The sequence below is a fragment of the Xyrauchen texanus genome, chromosome 12 (assembly GCF_025860055.1).
Source record: "Xyrauchen texanus isolate HMW12.3.18 chromosome 12, RBS_HiC_50CHRs, whole genome shotgun sequence".
NCBI classification, from domain to species: Eukaryota; Metazoa; Chordata; class Actinopteri; order Cypriniformes; family Catostomidae; genus Xyrauchen; species Xyrauchen texanus.
In genome coordinates, this window is record NC_068287.1 from 34,716,160 (window position 1) to 34,739,193 (window position 23,034).

Consider the following 23,034-nt stretch of genomic DNA (forward strand, 5'->3'; position numbering starts at 1 on the left):
TGCCCACCTATCTTTCAAAGAATTTTGCATATGACCAACTATAAAGAGTTATGTTATGTATGGCCACCAGAACAGAGTAGGATTTTGACCCATACCGTTTAAATATACTGAGGAGATACCCCAGCACCGTTGAGTGAAAAGTGATTTATTATAATTTTTTTAATAAGTGTTTTTAATAAGAGAAGAGATTCTCTCTAAATTTGCATGGAGCAATGGTAGGCGTAAGAGCTGAACTTAAGGCAGCTGAATCAGATGATTGCAACACACTCCAAAAAATGTTGGACAGTCGAGTGTTTACCACTATGAAACATCACCATTTCTTCTAATAACACTTATTAGGCATTTGGGCACTGAAAACACAAGTTTGTTAAATTTAAAAAGTGGAATTTTTCCCCATTCATCATTTGGTCACCAGATTTCTTGAATCTTTTAACTATATTGTCCACTGTAGAGGATGAAATGGCCCAAAATCCTTCCAATTTATCTTTGGGAAACATTGTTCTCAAAGTGCTGGATTATTCGCTGAAGCATCTGTTGGCAAATTGACAAATCTCGAATGATCCATGCTCTTGAATGAATAGGCTATTTTTGGAGGTTCTTTATATACTATGATACGATTGCCTCACCTGTTTAACATCTCCTGTTTCACATTGCCTTGTTATTTTAACTCCTCAAATTGTTATTAGTCTTAAATTGCCCGTCGCAACTTTTTTGGATTGTGTTGCAAACATCTGATTTTAAATTACTATATGTAACAAAAAAACTAAAACAAAACAATGAAATTCACAATGTAAAACATTATATAATGTTTAGTTGTGGTGCTTTCAATATAGCAAAGGGTGAATATAATTTACAAATCTCTCCTCTCAACTTTTTTGGAATTGGGGTTGTATAAAGTGTTCATCATATAAATGGTCATATCGTTCCTCGATAAATGTCCACCTCTTTAGTCAATACTACACCACTGTTATTAAGTGAAGTTAAATAATATGATTGACTTGATTAAAATCAGTTTATTTAGATGTTACAACATGAAGCACATTTTTATGTTAAATTTTTTTTTTCAGTGTATGTGTAAATAAAATAACAAAATAATGTTAAATTATACTAAACTGCAGTTAGCCCATTAGCATGTTAATGGAAGCGTTTGCAAGCATATATATGTGTGTGTGTTTGTGTGTCCATCTTCATGCTCCGGATACATCAGAGGGATCATCAGATCTTAATACAGAACAGAAAACATAATTATAGATAGACATATAACAACCTTTTTACTTTAGTTTACATGCCAAAACTAGGGATGCACCGATACCACTTTTTCTCTTCCGATTCCGATATTGGAAAACAGTAATTTCAGTATAAGTCATCAGCAGCAAATTTTTTTCAGCTCGTATCTCGACTTTAAAGGATTCAGATCTCTTTTTTTTCAATTTAGTTGGAACATTTTTTCAATATCAGCTCACTTTTCATTCACACAGTTATTTTTTGGAATCCATTCAACTTAATCATACCTCAATTTACCTCAATAGTAATATACCTCAATTGTGCACCTTTTGACACGGATCCACCGGTCTCTCTTTCTCTCACTGCTGTCACAGTGATCACTCTCCCCTGATTTCTGATTACATGCACCTACATATCATTAGTGGCTAATCAAGGACTGCATATATACCCCGATTTCACACACACTCTTTGTCTGTTCTCATTGATGGTATCTCTGACTCCAGACCTTTCTACTATGCCAAACATATATGGGTCTGCATTATTGCCTGCAAGCAGAATAAGACTGTTGTGAATTATCTGTTCATCGTGTCTATAACTTGTCTGGATATTACTCACCTGCTGTTTGCCACTCTGCTCAACTGGATTTACTCCCAATGTTTACATCACTGTTTCAGCCATCTGTTCAGTAAACCCTGCTGCTACTGAGTTCATATCTCTGCCTCTGTGAGTCTCTCCGTGTAACCTTTAACTTTTAAACCCTCACACTTTTATTTTTACATTCCGAACTCTCCAGGAAGTCCTGTATGGGTCTGTTTGTAGGCAAGTTCATGGTAGTTTAATTGGCTACTTATTCAAATTCTGGTTAAAAAAAATTATAAGAGCACCTTTTTCCGTTTTAAATGCCTATAAGTGAACTGAACTATTGAGCATCTGCACCTGAGATGTTGTTCATGAGTAGCGCTCAAATATTGTGCACTGCTAGGAAGGCTAAAAATAGGTGTGTGTGTGTGTGTGTGTGTGTGTGTGTATGTATATATATATATATATATATATATATATATATAATCAGTGCAGTGTCATTCAATAACGTGCTGGAGCTGCGCATGCATTTTATATATTTACTTATTAAACAGCCTTTTGTGATTCACAGAGCTGTCGCAAGTCTTCAAGTGGCTTTGAATAAAATGCACTCGAGTCATATGAACTACACTAATTGTGTTTTAATGGTTCTTTTATATAATTTTTTTTTTAGCTTGACAGTAACCAACATGACTAATACATACGATTTGGATCGGGCTCGTAGGACCGATACCTGTTACGTTTCAAAACGTCAGTATCGGAGCTGATACCGATCCAGGTATCTGATCAGTGCATTCCTAGCCAAAACATGTTCAGACACTTGTATAAGTTCAGTGTTTGTGTTTAACAATAACTAGGACTTCATTTCATAAAATTTTTGTGCTAAAAATAAATCTCCTGAAATCACACTCAACAGCATCATCATATGTAACATCATCATGTCCTGTTTGTGGTTCATTCATTTAATGACTCTAAAATTAATTGAGAAGTACATATTTTCATTACCTCAGTGTTTGCAATCCAGTTTCTTTTCAATCAAGATCATTTTTTGCCTGAAGAAAAGTATCACAAGATTATTTGCTGTGTCAATGACATAAGTGCAGAGAATAAAATCATTCAGTGTGAATGATGCTGGTCATTCATCCTAACCCATATTTAATGATATTGTAGCATTTTACTCTCTGCTTCTGGCACTTTAACCCTTTTCAGTTAAACATACAGATCTCCATGAATATAAACACCTTGACTAATGTGGGAGTAAAAATACACATTCAGATGTACTTAAAAAGCTTTGTCAGATTTTAACTCTCCATTAGAACACGACACGTCCAGATAATCAGATCTCCTCACACCTCCAATATACCATCCAGACTGGCAATAAAGTCTATGAGTGCCACCACGTTTAACAAAGATCTTATATTGGGGGGGGTTGAACATTGTTCTTCTCAGTAATGTCAGGTGTAATTTCACAGGGCTCTATGACAGATAAAGTCAATCTGATTAGACACAAATGGCAAAATAGTTCTTGATGAGAGTGAGATTCAAGAGAATAATTTAGAAATAGACGACTCACCCAGACACTTTGGAGGGGTCTCCCATCTCCCATTCTGACACTTATAATATTCCTGTTGTTTGTCTAGCTTTGACCTTGTGGTCAAAATGTATAATGCTATTTCTATTAATGCTAATAACAATGTACTCATTTAGCCTACTGTAACATGTCACAAAGTTTATTTTGCTGCTCATGGTGCCGATAATTGTGTTGACCCCGGTATCGCTGCTTGCAGCTATATTTTTATTCATGTCTGTAACTGTGATCAGATTACTTAATTTTTTTATTTGTAACGCATTACACCCAACACTGATCAATAGTTCCTCTCATTCATGCACAATTATATGAGGGTGATAAAGACCACTCAAAATTGTATGGTATTTGCTATTTCACCTGCTTCTATTAGAACAGCATTAATGGGGGTTGACTTTATGGCTCCAATACAGAGCCGTAGAGCTCTATACTGTAATCTATATATATTTAGTAGTATTGTCTTAGCTGCTGCTCCATAGACTATACATCCATAATCAATTGTTGATCTCATAATAGCTCTGTATATATCAATTAATGACTGCTTATCAGCCCCCCCCCCCCAATCAGATCCAGCTCATAGTAAATGTATTACTTTCTTACATTTTGATTCTATATGTTTAATATGCGCTTTCCATGTGTATTTATCATCTAGCCAAAGTCTTAAGTACTTAAAATCAGACACCCTCTCCATAGGCTTCCCATATAGTGTCAACTTCTCAACGTCAATCTTTTTCTTATTTGTAAATATCATATAGCAGGACTTACTAATTGACAGCTTAAACCCCCATTTATATGACAATTCTTCCACTTTCTTTATTGCTTCTCTTAATTTTCCTATTACATATTTCACATTTCTTCGCCTTATCCATATAGCCACATCATCTGCATATAATGCAGATTTGATACTTCCTTCAAGATCTGAGAAAATGTCATTTATCATTATATTAAACAGTATAGGACTGATTGCACTACCCTGTGGGATACCATTATCAATTTCAATGTCTTTAGACACTTCCTCCCCAACCTTGACTTTAATTTTCCTGGCTGATAAAAAGTCTAGTATCCAATTATATAATCGCCCTCCCAAACACATATTACTTAATTTAATGAGCAACCCTTCCCTCTAAATTGAATCGTATGCCTTTTCAATGTCAAAATAAACTATTGCCATTAGCTCTTTCATTTTCATAGCCTTTTCCACTTCATTACTTACTTGAACAAGAGCTTCAGTTGTGGATCTTCCTTTTCTAAATCCAAACTGATACTTGCATAATAATCCTCTATGTTCCAGAACATATGTTAATCTACTTTTATTTTTTTCCATCCATTTACATAAGTGTGAGGTCAAAGCTATGGGCCTGTAATTTCCCGGATTAGCAGGATCTTTCCCTGGTTTGTTGAATGGTAATATTATCGCCTCTTTCCACACGTTCGGTATAACTCCTTCACTCCATATTTTATTAAAGAGTCTCTAAATAATCTTCAAAGATTCCACAGGCATCTGTCTAAACATGGCATAACTCAATTGATCTTGTCCTGGGGCTGAATACCCGGTGTCTTGCAAAGCTATTTTAAGTTCCGACATTGAAATATCCACATCAAGTGCTGACAAATCATCTTCTCCCTTTTCCCTCATTTTCATTTACTCTGATTAGTAAATTATTTTCTTGTCTATGTTTATCATCTAGACGTTCACCACTGTGTATTGCAGCAAATGTGATTCCAAGAACATCTGCCTTCTCTTTATCTGTTACTGCCATCTTCTCTCCATCTACTTATGCAGGGAGTTTTGTTACCTTCCCATTTCCACTCATTTGTTTAAACATGTTCCAGATATCTTTTAGTTTGGTTTCACTACCAATGGTGGAACAGAATTCCCTCCATGTCCTCTTTGTGGTATTTTTAATTGTCCTTCGGGCAATAGCTTTTTCCTTTGGTAATCAATGATGTTCTTGTGTGTAAAGTTTTTCTTTAATACTCGAAATGCTTTATTTATTTCTTTTAATGGTTCTACTGCACTCCTCATTCCACCACAGTACAACTTTCTTTCTCCCTTTTGTTACTTTCCTTGGTATACATAACGTTGCAGCATTAAGTATGTAATCTGTTACTTGTCTTGAGCATTCCTCTATGGTACCTTCTAATGTAACCATGTGTGCTGATTCCCTACAACATATTTTACATTTTTCAGAATCAGCTTTATCAAAACACCATCTAGTGATTAAGTTCCCTTCTTGCATTGATACGTTAGTAATTATTATAGTAAGAACTGGGAAATGATCACTTCCTACAGTCGAGTCTTTCTTGACATACCATTCTCACTTATTAACTAACTTATCTGATACTAGAGTAATGTCCAAGCATGAAACTGACCCCCTATTCACATCTACTCTTGTTCCTGTTCCATCATTAATACAGACTAATGTTCTTTCATCCATTAACTCTTCAACTATTCTTCCATTACTATCTGTGTAATTTCCACCTCATAAACTACTATGAGCGTTAAAATGAGTGGTGTGGTGGTGGCGTAGTGGGCTAAAGCACATAACTGTTAATCAGAAGGTCGCTGGTTCGATCCCCACAGCCACCACCATTGTGTCCTTGAGCAAGGCACTTAACTCCAGGTTGCTCTGGGGGGATTGTCCCTGTAATAAGTGCACTGTAAGTCGCTTTGGATAAAAGTGTCTGCCAAATGCATAAATGTAAATATAAAATCACCACACCAAATTTCCTTTTTAAAAACCTTTCCACCTGCTTTATTTAACATTTCAAAAGTTAACTTTTTACATGGATTGTAAAAATGTATTAATTTAATATTTCCTTCTTTCCCTGCACAACAGATTTCAATTACAGTACATTCCCATGCCTCAGGAGATGTAATCACTCTGAAAGTTAACCCATCTTTGATAAAGGTAGCACACCCTCCACCACTTTGATTGCTTCCTCTATCAAGTCTTATTGCACTAAATCAATAAGATCAAAACTGGAATTCTAAAATCAAGCTGAGGTTTTAACCATGTTTCTTGAACACATACTATTTCTGGAACTATTTCCAAATCGTAAATATACTTTTTAAATTCTTGACCATTAGCTATAAGGCTTCTCGCATTTCATTGAAGTATGTGCAGAACCATGATCAAAATCTCAACCCTCAGCATGAGCATTTTCTCCACCTTCAGTTACTGTTAACAATGCATGTATATGATCTGCTTTAATTTCTCTCATGTCAAGAAACCTATCTGCCACCTCTACAATGACTTTTTTTTCTTTCACTTTTCTTTTTAAATTGTGAGGTAACATTAATGATGTGACAAATGAAGGCCACAAACTTCACTTTCTTCACTATCAATATATCCTCGTCAACTTTACACTTGTGATTACATTCAGTCACCACAGGGACCAGTCCATGGATTACCTCCTGACAACCTGATGATATGTCAACCCTTAGGCCTGTATAATTGTGGCCTCTTCTGTTGTCAATCCTGTAATATTTCCCTTCTCCTTGACTTGCTTTAGAGCTTCTGCATATGAGGTTTTACTCATTATTTTGACTCTTTGAACTTCTTTGGCTTCTTTTGCACAATACATCCTCCATAAGTTGCTCTGTGATCTCCTCCAAAGTTGTATTTCACTTTGGCAGCCTTTTCACATTTTCCATACTCATGCTGACCATTACATCTTGCACATCTTAGTTTTCCTTTACATTGCTGAGCTATGTGACCCATTCTTTGGCATTTATAACATCTAAGAGGATTCGGGATAAATTCCTGTACTCTAAAGCTCATATGCCCCATTTGCACTGATTTTGGCAAACTTTTCTCAAACTGTATTACTACAGATAATGTTTCCTTAATTGAACCATCCTTTTTACTTTTCAGTCTTGTGGCCTCTATTACTTTACTTCCTTGCATCTCTTTTTTGACATCTTCCATAGACATGCTCAACAGGACTTCTGAAATTACTCCTCTTAACTTTGACATAATTCCAGGTATGTGAGCTTTCATTCTTTCACCATTAAGTGTAGTCATCCCTAGTATCTTATCCTGCTGCTGTTTGTTGGACACATATATTAATACACGTTTGTTGTTCAATAATCTAGCAGATTTTACCCAATCTCTTTCTCTATTGCTCTTGTTGGTTTTATTGGATGATAATGCCCACCATCTTGATTGAATTCAACAACAACTTTCCACTCAATAGTTTGTGTTAGTTGACAACTGCTCTGATTATCATGCAGACTAGATCTCGATTTTTTCATAGTGTTACTTTCAGACTCAGACTCACTATTATCAGTCGAATTTCTCATTCTAGCCCTCCTATCCTCTCCTTTCAATGCTGTTTTCTGCTTCACAGATTAAGCTATAATCCACTCCATTTCATTTCCATTTTCTCCATCTGAGCTAGTTGACATGTTTATACAGTTGGAGTACAGTTTATGCTAACCGCCAGTCGATGTTGATTTACAGAATTCCGTCCGAATTTGCTCTTGCAAACTCCGGCTTCCAGAATGTGTTCCCGCAGCACTGTTAACTGTGGGACCTTACATAGACAGGTGTGTGCCTTTCCAAATCATGTCCAATCATGTCCAAAATTAAGAATTTAATCAATTTTGGAATAAGGCTGTAACATAACAAAATGTAGAAAAAGTGAAGCGCTGTGAATACTTTCCGGAATTTTCCACCTGTATTAAATTCAGTTGATTGGACATGATTTGGAAAGGCACACAACTGTCTATATAATGTCCCACAGTTAACAGTGCATGTCAGAGCACAAACCAAGCCATGAAGTCCAAAGAATTGTCTGTAGACCTCCAAGACAGGATTGTGTCGAGGCACAGATCTGGGTAAGGGTACAGAAAACATTCTGCAGCATTGAAGGTCCCAATGAGCACAGTGGCCTTCATCATCCTTAAATGGAAGAAGTTTGGAACCACCAGGACTCTTCCTAGAGCTGGCCGCCCCGCCAAGATGAGCAATCGAGGGAGAAGGGCCTTAGTCAGGGAGGTGACCAAGAACCCGATGGTCACTCTGACAGAGCGCCAGTGTTTCTCTGTGGAGAGAGGAGAAACTTCCAGAAGAACAACCATCTCTGCAGCATTTCACCAATCAGGCCTCTATGGTAGAGTGGCCAGACGGAAGCCACTCCTCAGTAAAAGGCACATGACAGCCCGCCTGGGTTTGCCAAAAGGCACCTGAAGAACTCTTACACGATGAGAAACAAAATTCTCTGGTCTGATGAAACAAAGATTAAACTCTTTGTTCTGAATGGCAAGCGTCATGTCTGGAGGAAACCAGGCACCACTCATCACCAGGCCAATACTATCCCTACAGTGAAGCATGGTGGTGGCAGCATCATGCTGTGGGGATGTTTTTCAGCGGCAGGAACTGGGAGACTAGTCAGGATCGAGGGAAAGATGAATGCAGCATCCTTGCTGAAAACCTGCTCCAGAGTGCTCTGGACCACAGACTGGGGCGAAGGTTCATCTTCCAACAGGACACAGCCAAGATAACAAAGGAGTGGCTACAGGACATCTCTGTGAATGTCCTTGAGTGGATCAGCCAGAGCCCAGTCTTGAACCCGATTGAACATCTATGGAGAGATCTGAAAATGGCTGTGCACCGATGCTCCCCATCCAACCTGATGGAGCTTGAGAGGTCCTTCAAAGAAGAATGTGAGAAACTGCCCAAAAATAGGTCTTCCAACCTTGTAGCATCATACTCAAAAAGACTTGAGGCTGTAATTGGTGCCAAAGGTGCTTCAACAAAGTATTGAGCAAAGGCTGTAAACTCTTGTGTATATGTGATTTTGTTTTATCTTCGTTTTTTATTTTTAATAAATTTGCAAAGATTTCAAACAAACTTCTTTCACGTTGTCATTATGGGGTATTGTTTGTAGAATACTGAGGAAAATTATGAATTTATTCAATTTTGGAATAAGGCTGTAACATAACAAAATGTGGAAAAAGGGAAGCGCTGTGAATACTTTCCGGATGCACTGTATATCATCGATCAGCCACACACTAAAACCACCTGCCTAATATTGGGAAGGAGCTCATCGTGCCGCTAAAACAGTGCCAACCCGCATCTCAGAATAGCATTCTGAGATTATATTTTTCTCACCACAATTGTACAGAGTGGTTATCTGAGTTACCATAGACTTTGTCAGTTCAAACCAGTCTGGCTATTCTCTGTTGACCTCTATCATCAATAAGGCGTTTCCATCCACAGAACTGCTGCGCACTGGTTTTTTTTTGTTTTTGGCACCATTCAAAAGTAAATTCTAGAAATTGTTGTGTGTGAAAATCCCAGGAGATCAGCAGTTATAGAAATACTCAAACCAGCCCGTATGGCATCAACAATCATCCATGCAGTTATATAATCAGGCAATCGTGTGGCAGCAGTGCATAAAATCATGCAGATACGGGTCAGGAGCTTCAGTTAATGTTCACATCAACCATCAGAATTGGGGAAAAATTTTATCTCAGTTATTAGGACCTTGGCATGATTGTTGGTGCCAGACGGGCTGGTTTGAGTATTTCTGTATCTGCTGATCTCCTAGGAATTTCACACTCAACAGTCTCTAGAGTTTATTTTTTTATGGTTCGAACTGACAAATTCTACGGTAAATCCGATAACCGCTCTGCACAATTGTGGTGTGAAGAATATCATCTCAGAATGCTAATCTATTCTGATGCGGGTTGGTGCTGTTTTGGCGGCACTAGGGGCACAAGCTTTTGACACTTATGACAATTTAGGGACTTGCACACAACTATTACACAAGGTGCAAACATTCATTGATGCTCATGAAGACAACACACTACTATATGCATATGATATTTTATGTATATATCTGTAATGTAGATTCTGAAAAGCAGTACTAAATATATATTTTTTATTTATTATATTTGTATAAATTATGAAAGGGATGTGAAAATTTATGAGACAAAAGGGAATGCAAACTTATTTTCTCAACTATATACCTGGTTTATTAAACATTTGATTAATGGGTTATCAGCTGTCTTCTCTTTGGCTGTCTATCTTGTTTTCTAACAGCAGTCTCAATCTAGCATATATATCGAGCCAATAGCTCCTAAGTAATTTGTTTTAGTCTGGAGCCCTGTGCTTGCACTGTCCACAAAGTGCAAGGATTAACTGTCAATGAAGCAAGAAATGACATCTAAAAAGACTACCATTCCACAAGTTATGCCAGTATATTTCTGTACACATGAATCAATTCATTGTACATTTTCACAAACATAACCGTGTTTCTATAATATATAAAATTGTGTAACTGAATACAGCGTCTGCCTCTTTATTACCATGTTGGTGTAAACGGGAATGGCCAATTGGTAAGCATTCACAATTGGAATCTGATCAGACCAAGCATGACCAAGATATACCCACTTCCTGGCCGACTTCCTGTTGGGTGGAGCTTAAGACTGACAGTGTGAAGTTATCCGGCTTGATGAGATCTATATATGTACCGAGGACCCCCCCCCCCCATATTATCTTTTGCCCAGCCCTAATGGTTAACAACTCTGATGTGTGTGCCACATGTCATGTAAGCATTCCAAGTGCCTCAAAACACACCTAATATATAATGAAAGGAATAATAACATTTAGTGTGTTGCCATTGCAACATGATATCAATAAATCTTTACCAATTTCAAATCAGCATTGTCCTGACATTTTTTAAATAAGTTTGAAGCAATTCAGGTAAATGATGGCACCAGTTGGTGGCACTATGACCATGCCCCACAACAGTCACATCCATATGATCAGCCCCCAATACCAAATATAAATCAAAATTTTGATCTAAATCACACAATGCACACCAAAGATATGAGCACTTCCGGTTTCTCATTTTTCACCATAAATGTATCTCCTCACCATAGCAACACCATTCGATATATCAAAATCTGTTCTCAATTTAGCATATTCAATGTCTTTGCATGATGTTGGCCACGTTTGGTGCCTGTCACATAAATCCCCTAGGAGGAGTATTTCAAATTCCAGACCATGCATTTTACAAACAAACCAAAATGGCTGTTTTCCTGTTGGGCGGAGCTAATACAAGCCAATGGGAGATATGTCTGTCATGGTGAGAACAATGTCTTTACCAAAACTTGTGAATATCAGACAAACCACAGTGGCAACCACAGTGATTAACTAATTTGAAAGGTTAGGGGGCACTATGGAGTCCACTGGCCACACCCAACACAAATGACAAAAGAATTATACAATCTTGCCAAACTTTGACGGGTGTGCCATGTTTCACTAGTTTTGAAAATTTTATAAGCATATACGAACTAGTGGAAGCGATTAGGCATGTCTATGCTGGGTTGCAATATCAAATGAAAAGATGTCCTAAGACAAATGTATGTCCCTCAATACATTGCTGGAAATTTTAAGATCCCAAATTGCATCCAACATGGCTGACTTCCTGTTGGGCATAGTCAAATACAACCAAGTGAACTTTGTCTAACATGATGAGAGCAGTAACCATACCAAATATTGTGCACATCTGAGCAAATTCATCCTAACCATTGCCTGCATTTAGAGGTGCTGTAGAGCTCCTCGACTACACCCAAGCCTAAACACTACATCATTTTTCGATTTTACGCAGGTCTGATATGTGTGCCAATTTCTTGAGTTTTCAATCATGATGAATGCCTTCTAAATGGGTGAATGCATTAAAAATAAAAATATTTGTGAAAAAACATGAAAGATAATAAAAAATAGGGCTTTAGCACCTTCTTCCAGTGCTCAGGCCCTAATAATTGCAATAATTACAAAAACACCAAAGTTTTTTGGAACCTAATTACTCTAAAAACATGGACAGAATTGAATGTGCCTCTCTGGTGATATCATGCATTTAGGCTCACACAATTTCAGCCAATACTGAAAGTGTATAGCCAACATGATTCTCATTATATTTCCTGTGAAATAGCAAGATTCAGCAATTATTTCTGAAACTCCTATAGTTTTACTTCAAATCTACATACTACTGAACTTCACACTAACATACCTGATGTGGGGCAGTATCTGCCTATGCAAAACAGTAGTGAAAATAAACACATCCAATATCTCAAAATCAAATTTTCTTCATGGTTCTGTCTTCCTTCAATCTCCAAATACTTTTCAGATTTGTTATCAAAGACAATATTTAGTAAAACACAGAATAAATGCTAAGCATGTGGAGGCTGAGAAGCACAGAAACAACGATGCAACACTGCAGAGGAAAATATAACTTCAAACTTGAGCTCTCACTCCTAGGAGTATGCATCAAACAACACAAGCATTTACACAATCTGTATGTTTTTTTACTCATATACAGTATTACATCTTTTTGATTGGTTTTATCATGTCATGTCTCCATAGTTTTACTTTCATTCTACATACCACTGAACTTCATAATGTAATACCTTTGTGTATTATCTTTAACTGTAAAAATGTACAGAAATGGCTGTTAATGGCTATTAATGATTACATGTTGATTATTTACCTGTAAAAGGGCAGTTACCCCACTTGTTGTCTTTGGCATAATCACTTGTTGTGGCACACCAGGGAAAGTGGTTGTTATTGATTGTTGTGCATTCGAAGTACATCTGCTTGTCATAGGTAAAGGGGAAGACACACTCTTTTCCAGGATCATTACCGCCTACCGTGACAATGCCTATGCAAAACAGTAGTGAAAATAAACACATCCAATATCTCAAAATAAAATTGTATTCATGGTTCTGTCTTCCTTCAATCTCCAAATACTTTTCAGATTTGGAATCAAAGACAACATTTAGTAGAACACAGAATAAATGCTAAACATGTGGAGGCTGAGAAGCACAAGAACAACGATGCAACACTGCAGAGGAAAATATAACTTCAAACATAAGCTCTCACTCCTAGGAGTATGCATCAAACAACACCAGCATTTACACAATCTGTATGTTGTTTCACTCATATACAGTATTACATCTTTTTGATTGGTTTTATCATGTCATGGCTATTTTTCCAGCTTACACTGAGATGGAGCACCCTCCTTTTTAGTCACATTCATTTTGCATAATTAAAACAATATACAATTTATTCTGCAACATGATCCATCTATAAAGGAGACACACTAACTTACCTGATGTGGGGCAGTATCCCCACTTTGCGTCTTGAGCATAATTTGAAACTGTAGCGCACCAGAGTTTTTTCGATTCCTCATTGTCTGTAGTGCAGTAATAGTAATCCATATCATTGTATTTAAATGGAAATTTACAGGGTGCACCATTACTGTTTCCACCAGTGGTAGGAGGCCCTATGTATAGGATATATAGTTCATGTTAATGACAGAATTACTAGAAATGCTTTATTGAATGTACTTTACAACTGTGGAACCAACGGATGGAGATAACATTGCTTTTTTTGACCAAGTCAGTAAACTCATGTAATCTTGAATGCATGAACTGCTGGATTTTAGCTCTGGCACACAACAGGCCAATGTCCGATTCAAGTCCAGAGGTACAATAACAATTACACACTAAACATGGACAAAAGTTACTGTGCCTCTCTGGTAATCTCATGCATTTAGGCACAAACCATTTCAGGCAATTGTGAAAGTGTATAGCCAAAGTGTTTCATGTGATTTGTTCTGTGAAATAGCAAGATTCAGCAATTAATTCTGAAAGGCCTATAGTTTTCCTTTCATTCTACATACCACTGAACTTCATAATGTAATACCTTTGTGTATTATCTTTTACATGTAAAAATGTACAGAAAAGGCTGTTAATGGCTATTAATGATTACATGTTGATTATTTACCTGTATAAGGGCAGTTACCCCACTTGTTGTCTTTGGGATAATCACTTGTTGTGGCACACCAGGGAATGCGGTTGTTATTGATTGTTGTGCATTCGAAGTACATCTGCTTGTCATAGGTAAAGGGGAAGACACACTCTTTTCCAGGATCATTACCGCCTACCGTAACAATGCCTATGCAAAACAGTAGTGAAAATAAACACATCCAATATCTCAAAATAAAATTGTATTCATGGTTCTGTCTTCCTTCAATCTCCAAATACTTTTCAGATTTGGAATCAAAGACAACATTTAGTAGAACACGGAATAAATGCTAAGCATGTGGAGGCTGAGAAGCACAAGAACAACGATGCAACACTGCAGAGGAAAATATAACTTCAAACATAAGCTCTCACTCCTAGGAGTATGCATCAAACAACACCAGCATTTACACAATCTGTATGTTTTTTTACTCATATACAGTATTACATCTTTTTGATTGGTTTTATCATGTCATGTATACATAGTTTTACTTTCATTCTACATACCACTGAACTTCATAATGTAATACCTTTGTGTATTATCTTTAACTGTAAAAATGTACAGAAAAGGCTGTTAATGGCTATTAATGATTACATGTTGATTATTTACCTGTAAAAGGGCAGTTACCCCACTTGTTGTCTTTGGCATAATCACTTGTTGTGGCACACCAGGGAAAGTGGTTGTTATTGATTGTTGTGCATGCAAAGTACATCTGCTTGTCATAGGTAAAGGGGAAGACACACTCTTTTCCAGGATCATTACCGCCTACTGTGACAATGCCTATGCAAAACAGTGGTGAAAATAAACACATCCAATATCTCAAAATCAAATTGTATTCATGGTTCTGTCTTCCTTCAATCTCCAAATACTTTTCAGATTTGGAATCAAAGACAATATTTAGTAGAACACTGAATAAATGCTAAACATGTGGAGGCTGAGAAGCGTCTCGGGTTCCGTAGCTTAACCCTTGTTCACTGAGAAAAGCGCTTTGGGAACAGTCCTAAATTGTGACCAGCTGTGAATATGTGTGTAACACGTCAATGAACAGTGACCGGAATTTATAGCCTCGGCTGGTGAGATCATTAGATGCACCTGTGGCCAGTGTGATACCTACTGGCGAAGCTTGACGGCACGCCTCGTAGGCCAGGGCAATAGCATCCCTCACTCAATGCGACATAGTCTGCTTGGTGGCGGCTGCCCCCCTGTTGCGGCCCCCATGGCAGATGAATAATTGCCCTGACTTACGCCACTGGCTAGTGCGGTGGACGTAAGTCTGAAAGGCACGGACTGGACAAAGTCAGTGAAGTCTTTCCTGCTCCGGCGTTACAAACGGCGGGGAGCAGAAAGTTTCAAGAGTGACAGGATGTAATGTCGAGAAAGGCACCTTAGGAATGTAATCAGGATGAGGGTGCAAAATTGCTTTAGCCATACCTGGGGCAAATTCTAAACAGGCCGGCAAAACAGACAGAGCCTGTAGATCCCCAATCCTCTTCAGAGAGGTAATGCCATTAGAAAAACCATCTTGAGAGTCAGAAGTCTGTCAGATGCTTACTCTAGAGCTTCAAAGGGTGTCTAAACCAGACCCTCCAGGACTATTGCTAAGTCCTATGAAGAGGTCCTGGCCCTAGCAGGAGGCCACAGTCGCATGGCTCCACGAATGAAGCGAGCGAGTAGAGGATGCCTCCTAATGGGCACCCCGTCCATCAGGGCGTGGCAAGCCGAAATGGCGGCCACATAGACCCTGAGAGAGGCGGGACATATGCCTGCTGACAGTTTTTCCTGCAGAAAGTCCAGAACTGAAGCAATCTGGCAGTTAACTGGTTCTGCATTATGAACTTTTAGTAGAGGGAAACGCATAGAGGCGCATTCTGGGCCATGTATGTGCCACCGCGTCCAGCCCCGGGGGTGGGTGACTCAGGGAGAAGTAGAGGAGACATTGCGCTGTTCATAGAGGCGAAGAGGTCCTCTTCTGCCCTGTAAAATCTACTCAGATTTGTTCCAAGTGGAGGGAGCCATAGCACTTAAAATGGTCACGATAACCTCAGGAGAAAGCCCTGTGTCCCTCAGTGGGGCCAAACATGAAGGTTGCACAATTCTGGCCGGGGATTAAATATTGTCCCCTGTGCCTGAGACAGAAGGTCCCTCCTGTCCGGAATCGCCCAAGGCGAGTCGTCGAGGAGAGACCTTATCTCCGAGAACCTTAACCTGTTTGGCCAGCGCGGCGCTATCAGTAAGAGGCAAGACCCTGGCTGGCGAACTCTGGCCAAGACTCCCGGGAGCAGAGAAACCGGGGGGAAATCATACAGGCGCCTTCTGGGCCATGTATGACCCCAGGGGGGGATTGGTGACTCAAAGAGAAGTAGAGGGTACATTGCGCTATCTGTTAGAAGGCGAAGTGGTCCACTTCTGCTCTTGTAAAATCTCAACCAGATTTGTTCACTACCTCGGGGTGGTGTTTCCACTCCCCCGTCTGTATTTTCTGTCTGGACAGTAAATCTGCTCCCATTCAGGCATCCAGGGATATAAGCCGCTCTGATTAACAAGGGGAACACGTTCTACGGCTCCTTTAACCAAGAGATTTTGCAGCTCTTTCCGCAGTAGACATGACTGCTCCGGTTTTAAGGTAGTGGAAACCACAATGTTGAAACACGGAGATCGGCGAGCAAATTTAATTCTGTAGCCTCTTTCTACTGTCTTCAGAATCCACATTGAAATACCTGGCAGAAGTTTCCATGCTGCCTGGTTCTCTGAGATGGTTATTAATTTCGACACTTCCTGTTGAGGGGGTGTTGAGTGTTCCGCATCCTGGATTAAGGCAGGAAGCAACGGTACACCCAACTCTTTGTTGAAGTCCCGAAACACCAAAGGCGGCGGGAGTGAAGAGGTTCCGTGAGGGTATCGGGAGGGCCGAAGTGGATGGTACACGCACCCCGTCCCGAGGGGAACTACCCCCACAAGGCTGGGTACAAGACCGTCAGGGCTTCTTTCTTTTAGAAATCACGACCCTGAGGTCCTGTTTGTACGGCTTCTGAGGGCTACGAGCCTGTCCCCAGTCCTTACGAGGGGGAGTACGACTCGCCACACTCTGTTTCTGAGCCTCCCTCCTAGTAGAGTCGGGGCGGGACTGGGTGGCCGACGGCCCCGCCCCCGGAGTGCGGCGAGGAAAAAACTGCCCAAAGGCTTCCTCGAGGCTTTTTGCCTCCTGCAATCTGGAGATAACCGTATTCATGCCGTCTCCAAAAAGACCAGAAGGCGAAACCAGGGTATCAAGTAAGAAAACTCTGTCCTTATACCTGATGCCCGAAAGGTTAAGCCATAAATGCCTCTCCGTGCTGACTAAAGCGGACATAGACCGGCCAATAGCACGGGCTGTCTGCTTTGTCGCACGGAGAGATAGATCTGTGGCCTGACGAAGTTCAGAGAAGGCTTCTTCGTCAAGCGTTGCACCCGTACTCAGGTCTTTCAGTAATTCAGCCTGGTAAGCCTGTAACACAGCCATGGTGTGCAGCGCAGCACCAGCCTGACCTGCCTCTTGATAAGCTCTCCCTACTAGCATGGAGGTAGTCCTGCATGGCTTAGTGGGGAGAGCGGGTTTTTTCAATGATGATGCCGAACCCGGTGAGAGATAACCCGCGAGTGTCTCTTTGACCGGCGGCATCATTGAATACCCTCACGCCTCAGCAGCCACCATAGTCGAATATAACGACGTCGAGGGCACGTGAACGCGAGAAGTATAAGGCTTCCTCCACGAACGAGAAAGCTCGTCATGGAGGTCATCAAAGAAGGGAAGGGACTGATGAGTTCCCTTCAAGTAACTCCTCAGAAGATTTTGAGTCATGTTTGAAGTGCTCAGATGTGGGTAACTCGTAGTCCGCAGACCCAAGAGAATCAAGGGCCCCTCATGAATTGAGGAAGAAGCACCAGAGCACACTTCAAGATCACGGGTAGCACCAGCCGGATCTGGGGAGAGAGTGAGCGAAAGGGATGGACCCGTCTCTCGCACCTCAACCAGATCCATACGAGAGCCCCACGAATGAAGTGTGGGTGCCGGCTCTCGGAAGTAAGCAAGGCGAGTGCAAAGCATTTTGACCAAAAGTAGGTCGCAATGCGCGCACCCGCCCTGCCCCAACGTGAGAGCAGCATGCTCTTCCCCCAAACAAACAAAGCAAAACTGATGCGTGTCCCTATTAGTCATAGAACGTAGACAGGGGTTTGCCTTGACCCTCTGACATTTTTCTCCCTTTTTTTTTTTACATATATATATATATATATATATATATATATATATATATATATATATATATATATATATATATATATATATATATGTTTTTTATTTTATTTATTTTTTCAGGGCAAAGAGAGAAGAAAAGAAAGTTCTGCACACTGCCTAACAATTTCTAACTCCTAACAAAGGGAAGAAAGTTTTTACAGGCTTGTGAGACACACACACACACAGAGTGGGCTCTGAAAAAAATTTATCTGACGACACGCTGGTGACGCGTCTATTTATAGCCTCGCCACAGGTGCATCTAATGATCTCACCAGCCGACGCTATAAATTCCGGTCAATGTTGATTGACGTATTACACATATTCACAGCTGGTCACAATGTAGGATTGTTCCCAAAGCGCTTTTCTCAGCAGAGCATCCTAGTGAAGATTTTTGTAAAGGGAACACAGGAACAACGATGCAACACTGTAGAGGAAAATATAACTTCAAACATGAGCTCTCACTCCTAGGAGTATGCATCAAACAACACCAGCATTTACACAATCTGTATGTTTTTTTACTCATATACAGTATTACATCTTTTTGATTGGTTTTATTATGTCATGGCTATTTTTAGCACCCTCCTTTTTTAGTCACATTCATTTTGCATAATTAAAACAATATACCCCCTGTTTGAGAGGGTAAGGCAAGATCTGGAGCGATGGAGTTCTTTACCAGTCTCTTGGCTGGGACGTATAGCCTTGATCAAGATGAATATACTGCCTAGATTAATATACCCTATCCAAATGATTCCTGTCCTGTTTTCAAATGGGGTCATAAAGAAACTACATGGCTGGCTTAGCTCTTTTTTATGGATTAACGTAAACCCAAGCTAAAGATGTCTACCTTGCAATTACTAAGCTCTGTGGGAGGTTTAGACTTAACAAATTTTAGACAGTATCAGTTGTGTGCGCTTATGAGATATATTTATTATTGGGTCTCAAATAAGACAACTTCGGTTTGGCTGGATATTGAAACTTCACTTTCAGGATATCCATTGAGGGACCTGCTGTTTATTAAGAAATGTAAAATTATCAGGTTGAGCTGTGGCAACCCTGTTACACGTAATACAATTAAGTCATGGCGGCTAATGCGTAGACTAGAAAGGAGGTCTAAATTAAAATCTGTTTTCACTCCTATTCGTAATAATCCTGACTTCCAGCCGTGGTTAATTGATGCTGGCTTTAGACAATGGGGTAATAATGGCATAAACACATTGAAATATTTATTTGTTGATAATATGTTACTGTCATTTCAACAAATGGTTGAGAAATATGATATCCCAGACAAGACTTCTTCCGATATTTACAGATTAGGCATTACATATTGCATAGTACAACCTTAATTGGTAATTTTGAAGTATCCCCTCTTGAAAAATGCCTGTTTCAAACAGTTGGGAAAAGGTCTGTCAGCCTGTTCTATGTAGCTATGTGTGCTGAGCCACCTCTGGCTTTGCAAGGGCTTAGAGTTAAATGGGAGAAGGACCTTTCCGTTAGTATCAGTGATAATGAGTGAGAAGATATAGGGAGATCTACTAACTCAATTTCAGTTTGTAATCGTGCCAAAGCAATACAATTTAAGATTATACACAGAATGCATATATCCCCAAACCGCAGACATTATTTCAACACTACTCTTTCAATCATGTGCCTTAAATGTAAAATAGAGTTTGGTACTTTATCTCATTGTCTTTTTCTTGCAACAAACTACAAAGGTACTGGCTTAATATTTTAGAGGAAATGGAAAAGATACTAGGCTTGAAGCTGCAGATGGACCCAATGACTCTCATTCTAGGCCTCCCAGCCAGATATGTATTGTCGGCAAATAAGAGATTGTACTGTATTCTCACATATGCTGCAAGGAAGAACATTTTACTGCAGTGGATAAGCGAAAATGAACCAACTGTTAAGGGTTGGCATAGAGAGCTGTTCAGGTTAGTACCACTGGAGTACTTGACATGCATGCTACATTCAAAGTCAAATACATTTTGAAAAGTTTAGGAGCCTAATATGAATTATCTGGAGCCTGATGTTTCTGCCATCTTGCTACAGGGATTCCCTGAAAGATCTTGATGAGAGACCTGATTTTGCATTATCTGTATAACTTTTGGTTTTATGTACGTAACTGAGTCAGTGTTGTTTTTGGTTTATTTGTTTGTAGTGTGTTGGTATGTTGATTTGTTTTCTTCAATGTATTTCATAGTGGATCCTTGTTTTATTTTTTTGTAAATGTGAAAACAAATAAAAAATATTTAATTAAAAAAAAAAACAATATACAATTTATTCTGCAACATGATACATCTATTAAAACACTAACTTACCTGATGTGGGGCAGTATCCCCACTTTGAGTCTTGAGCATAATTTGAAACTGTAGCACACCAGAGTTTTTTTGATTCCTCATTGTCTGTAGTGCAGTAATAGTAATCCATATCATTGTATTTAAATGGAAATTTACAGGGTGCACCATTACTGTTTCCACCAGTGGTAGGAGGCCCTGTGTATAGGATATATATACTTCATGTTAATGACAGAATGACTAAAACTGCTTTATTGAATGTACTTTACAACTGTGGAAGCAACGGATGGAGATAACATTGCTTTTTTTGAACAAGTCAGTAAACTCATGTAATCTTGAATGCATGAACTGCTGGATTTTAGCACTGGTACACAACAGGCCAATGTCCGATTCAAGTCCAGAGGTACAATAACAATTAAACACTAAACATGGACAGAAGTTACTGTGCCTCTCTGGTAATCTCATGCATTTAGGCACAAACCATTTCAGGCAATTGTGAACGTGTATAGCCAAAATGTTTCACATGAATTGTTCTGTGAAATAGCAAGATTCAGCAATTAATTCTGAAAGGCCTATAGTTTTCCTTTCATACCACTGAACTTCATAATGTAATACCTTTGTGTATTATCTTTAACATGTAAAAATGTACAGAAAAGGCTGTTAATGGCTATTAATGATTACATGTTGATTATCTACCTGTAAAAGGGCAGTTACCCCACTTGTTGTCTTTGGGATAATCACTTGTTGTGGCACACCAGGGAATGCGGTTGTTATTGATTGTTGTGCATTCGAAGTACATCTGCTTGCGATAGGTAAAGGGGAAGACACACTCTTTTCCAGGATCATTACCGCCTACCGTGACAATGCCTATGCAAAACAGTAGTGAAAATAAACACATCCAATATCTCAAAATAAAATTTTCCCAATTCCTGGAGCCAAACTGGATGGAGCAAAATTACTAATTTTGACATTATGGACTCATTCTGGGACATTGGACAGCAAGTCAGTCAACTGTGCATTAAATTCGGTGACTTACCTGCTGGAGGCAATGAGTTCATTGATATCTATTGTTACAGCTGATATGTGTTAACAATAGCAAGCCTACATTCATGGTTTTCTAACATTATGAGAACATTTGTTATGCTGTGTTAGGAAAACAATGTAAAGCAACCTATCTTATCCATGTTTTTTCAAACAAACTAGCCGTCGGCTAGTAATATTTTATTTTTCAGTGCCAGTTAAATCTCTTTTTTTAGGTAATGAAGCGGCCTAATAATTATGCACACCTTGATATAATGAAAATGATTGAATCCAATAAGCATTAAAGTTTATATGGTTTGGAGTTGGAAAATTCTAATATGGCAGACTCCATCAGTGGACCCTCTAAATGTAAAAAAAAATCAGCTTTTATAAGGTTAATGATATGAGTCTGTCTGGCAGTTCATTTTCACTATTACATTATTATTGTAGGAATTTTTCTCCAATCGTTATATGTTTTCCTATTTAATGTCCTTTTGATGACATTCTTAAAAGCACAAACAATGCATACATGAAGACATGAAGAAAAGTTAAAAAGTGCATTTAATGTGTATATCATTGATCAATGAAATCTAAATATAAACGACATTAAAGTAATTAACAAAATGAGAAAAAGTAAAGAAGAAGGGTAGAAAACTTACCTTGAGATTGTACAAATGTAAAGGATAAAACCAAAAAGGCAAAGCCGAGGTGTTTTACACGAACTTTCATTATTGAATGTTTGAGCTCACTTCATAAATCACTGTAACTTTTTTAATCTTTGTCTCTGAAACTCTATTCTGCTTGGGGATAAACAAGTTAATCAGTCAGAAAGACCTCTCACACCAGATCAAGTAGCATATGGCAGTTTCCAAAATGTTTCCAAAGTGTCTTCTGCAGCTTTCTCTTGTTTGATCTTTTGCACTGCCTCATGCAGTTTGATTTTTTTGACTGAAGAAGAGCAGTATTTATTCAGTTAATCTGACCAATGGGGCATTGTTGCAAAAAACTAGAGACATAAGGAGGAAATGTCATCATATTTTTAAGCTTTCAAATATTGTAAAAGTACTGCAAATGCAAAATGCATTTGTCACTGCCATTGCAAAATTAGAATTTTGAATTTTAGAATTGAGCAATCTATTGAGCGGATAAACACAGAGATAGTTTGTAACTAAGGCAACATTTGAGTGTTTAAACTTCCACAAAAAAAATGGTATCTGTTGTCCTAAATGAGCATCATTA

General features: G+C 38.8%; 1 protein-coding gene across 1 annotated transcript; it reads right to left on the minus strand.

The window, feature by feature from the left end:
• Window positions 1–993: 993 nt before the first annotated feature.
• LOC127653380 (epididymal sperm-binding protein 1-like) lies at window positions 994–22,743 on the minus strand. Its single transcript, XM_052140053.1, has 9 exons — window positions 22,455–22,743; window positions 21,472–21,642; window positions 20,800–20,973; window positions 14,818–14,988; window positions 14,191–14,361; window positions 13,514–13,687; window positions 12,893–13,063; window positions 2,809–2,855; window positions 994–1,221 (listed from the first exon to the last, which is right to left on the minus strand). The coding sequence occupies exons 1-8, from the start codon at window positions 22,522–22,524 to the stop codon at window positions 2,845–2,847; spliced, it is 1,113 nt and encodes a 370-aa protein (XP_051996013.1). The 5' UTR covers window positions 22,525–22,743; the 3' UTR covers window positions 994–1,221; window positions 2,809–2,844.
• Window positions 22,744–23,034: the final 291 nt, after the last annotated feature.

What these genes read in the sequence shown, in the direction of transcription:
- LOC127653380 (XM_052140053.1), bottom strand. Translation starts at nt 22,524, where the DNA reads ATGAAAGTTCGTGTAAAACACCTCGGCTTTGCCTTTTTGGTTTTATCC. An exon ending in GGGATACTGCCCCACATCAG is followed by an intron (nt 14,989 to 20,799) that starts GTAAGTTAGTGT and finishes TGTTTTGCATAG; the next exon opens with GCATTGTCACAGTAGGCGGT. An exon ending in GGGTAACTGCCCTTATACAG is followed by an intron (nt 13,688 to 14,190) that starts GTAAATAATCAA and finishes TCCTATACATAG; the next exon opens with GGCCTCCTACCACTGGTGGA.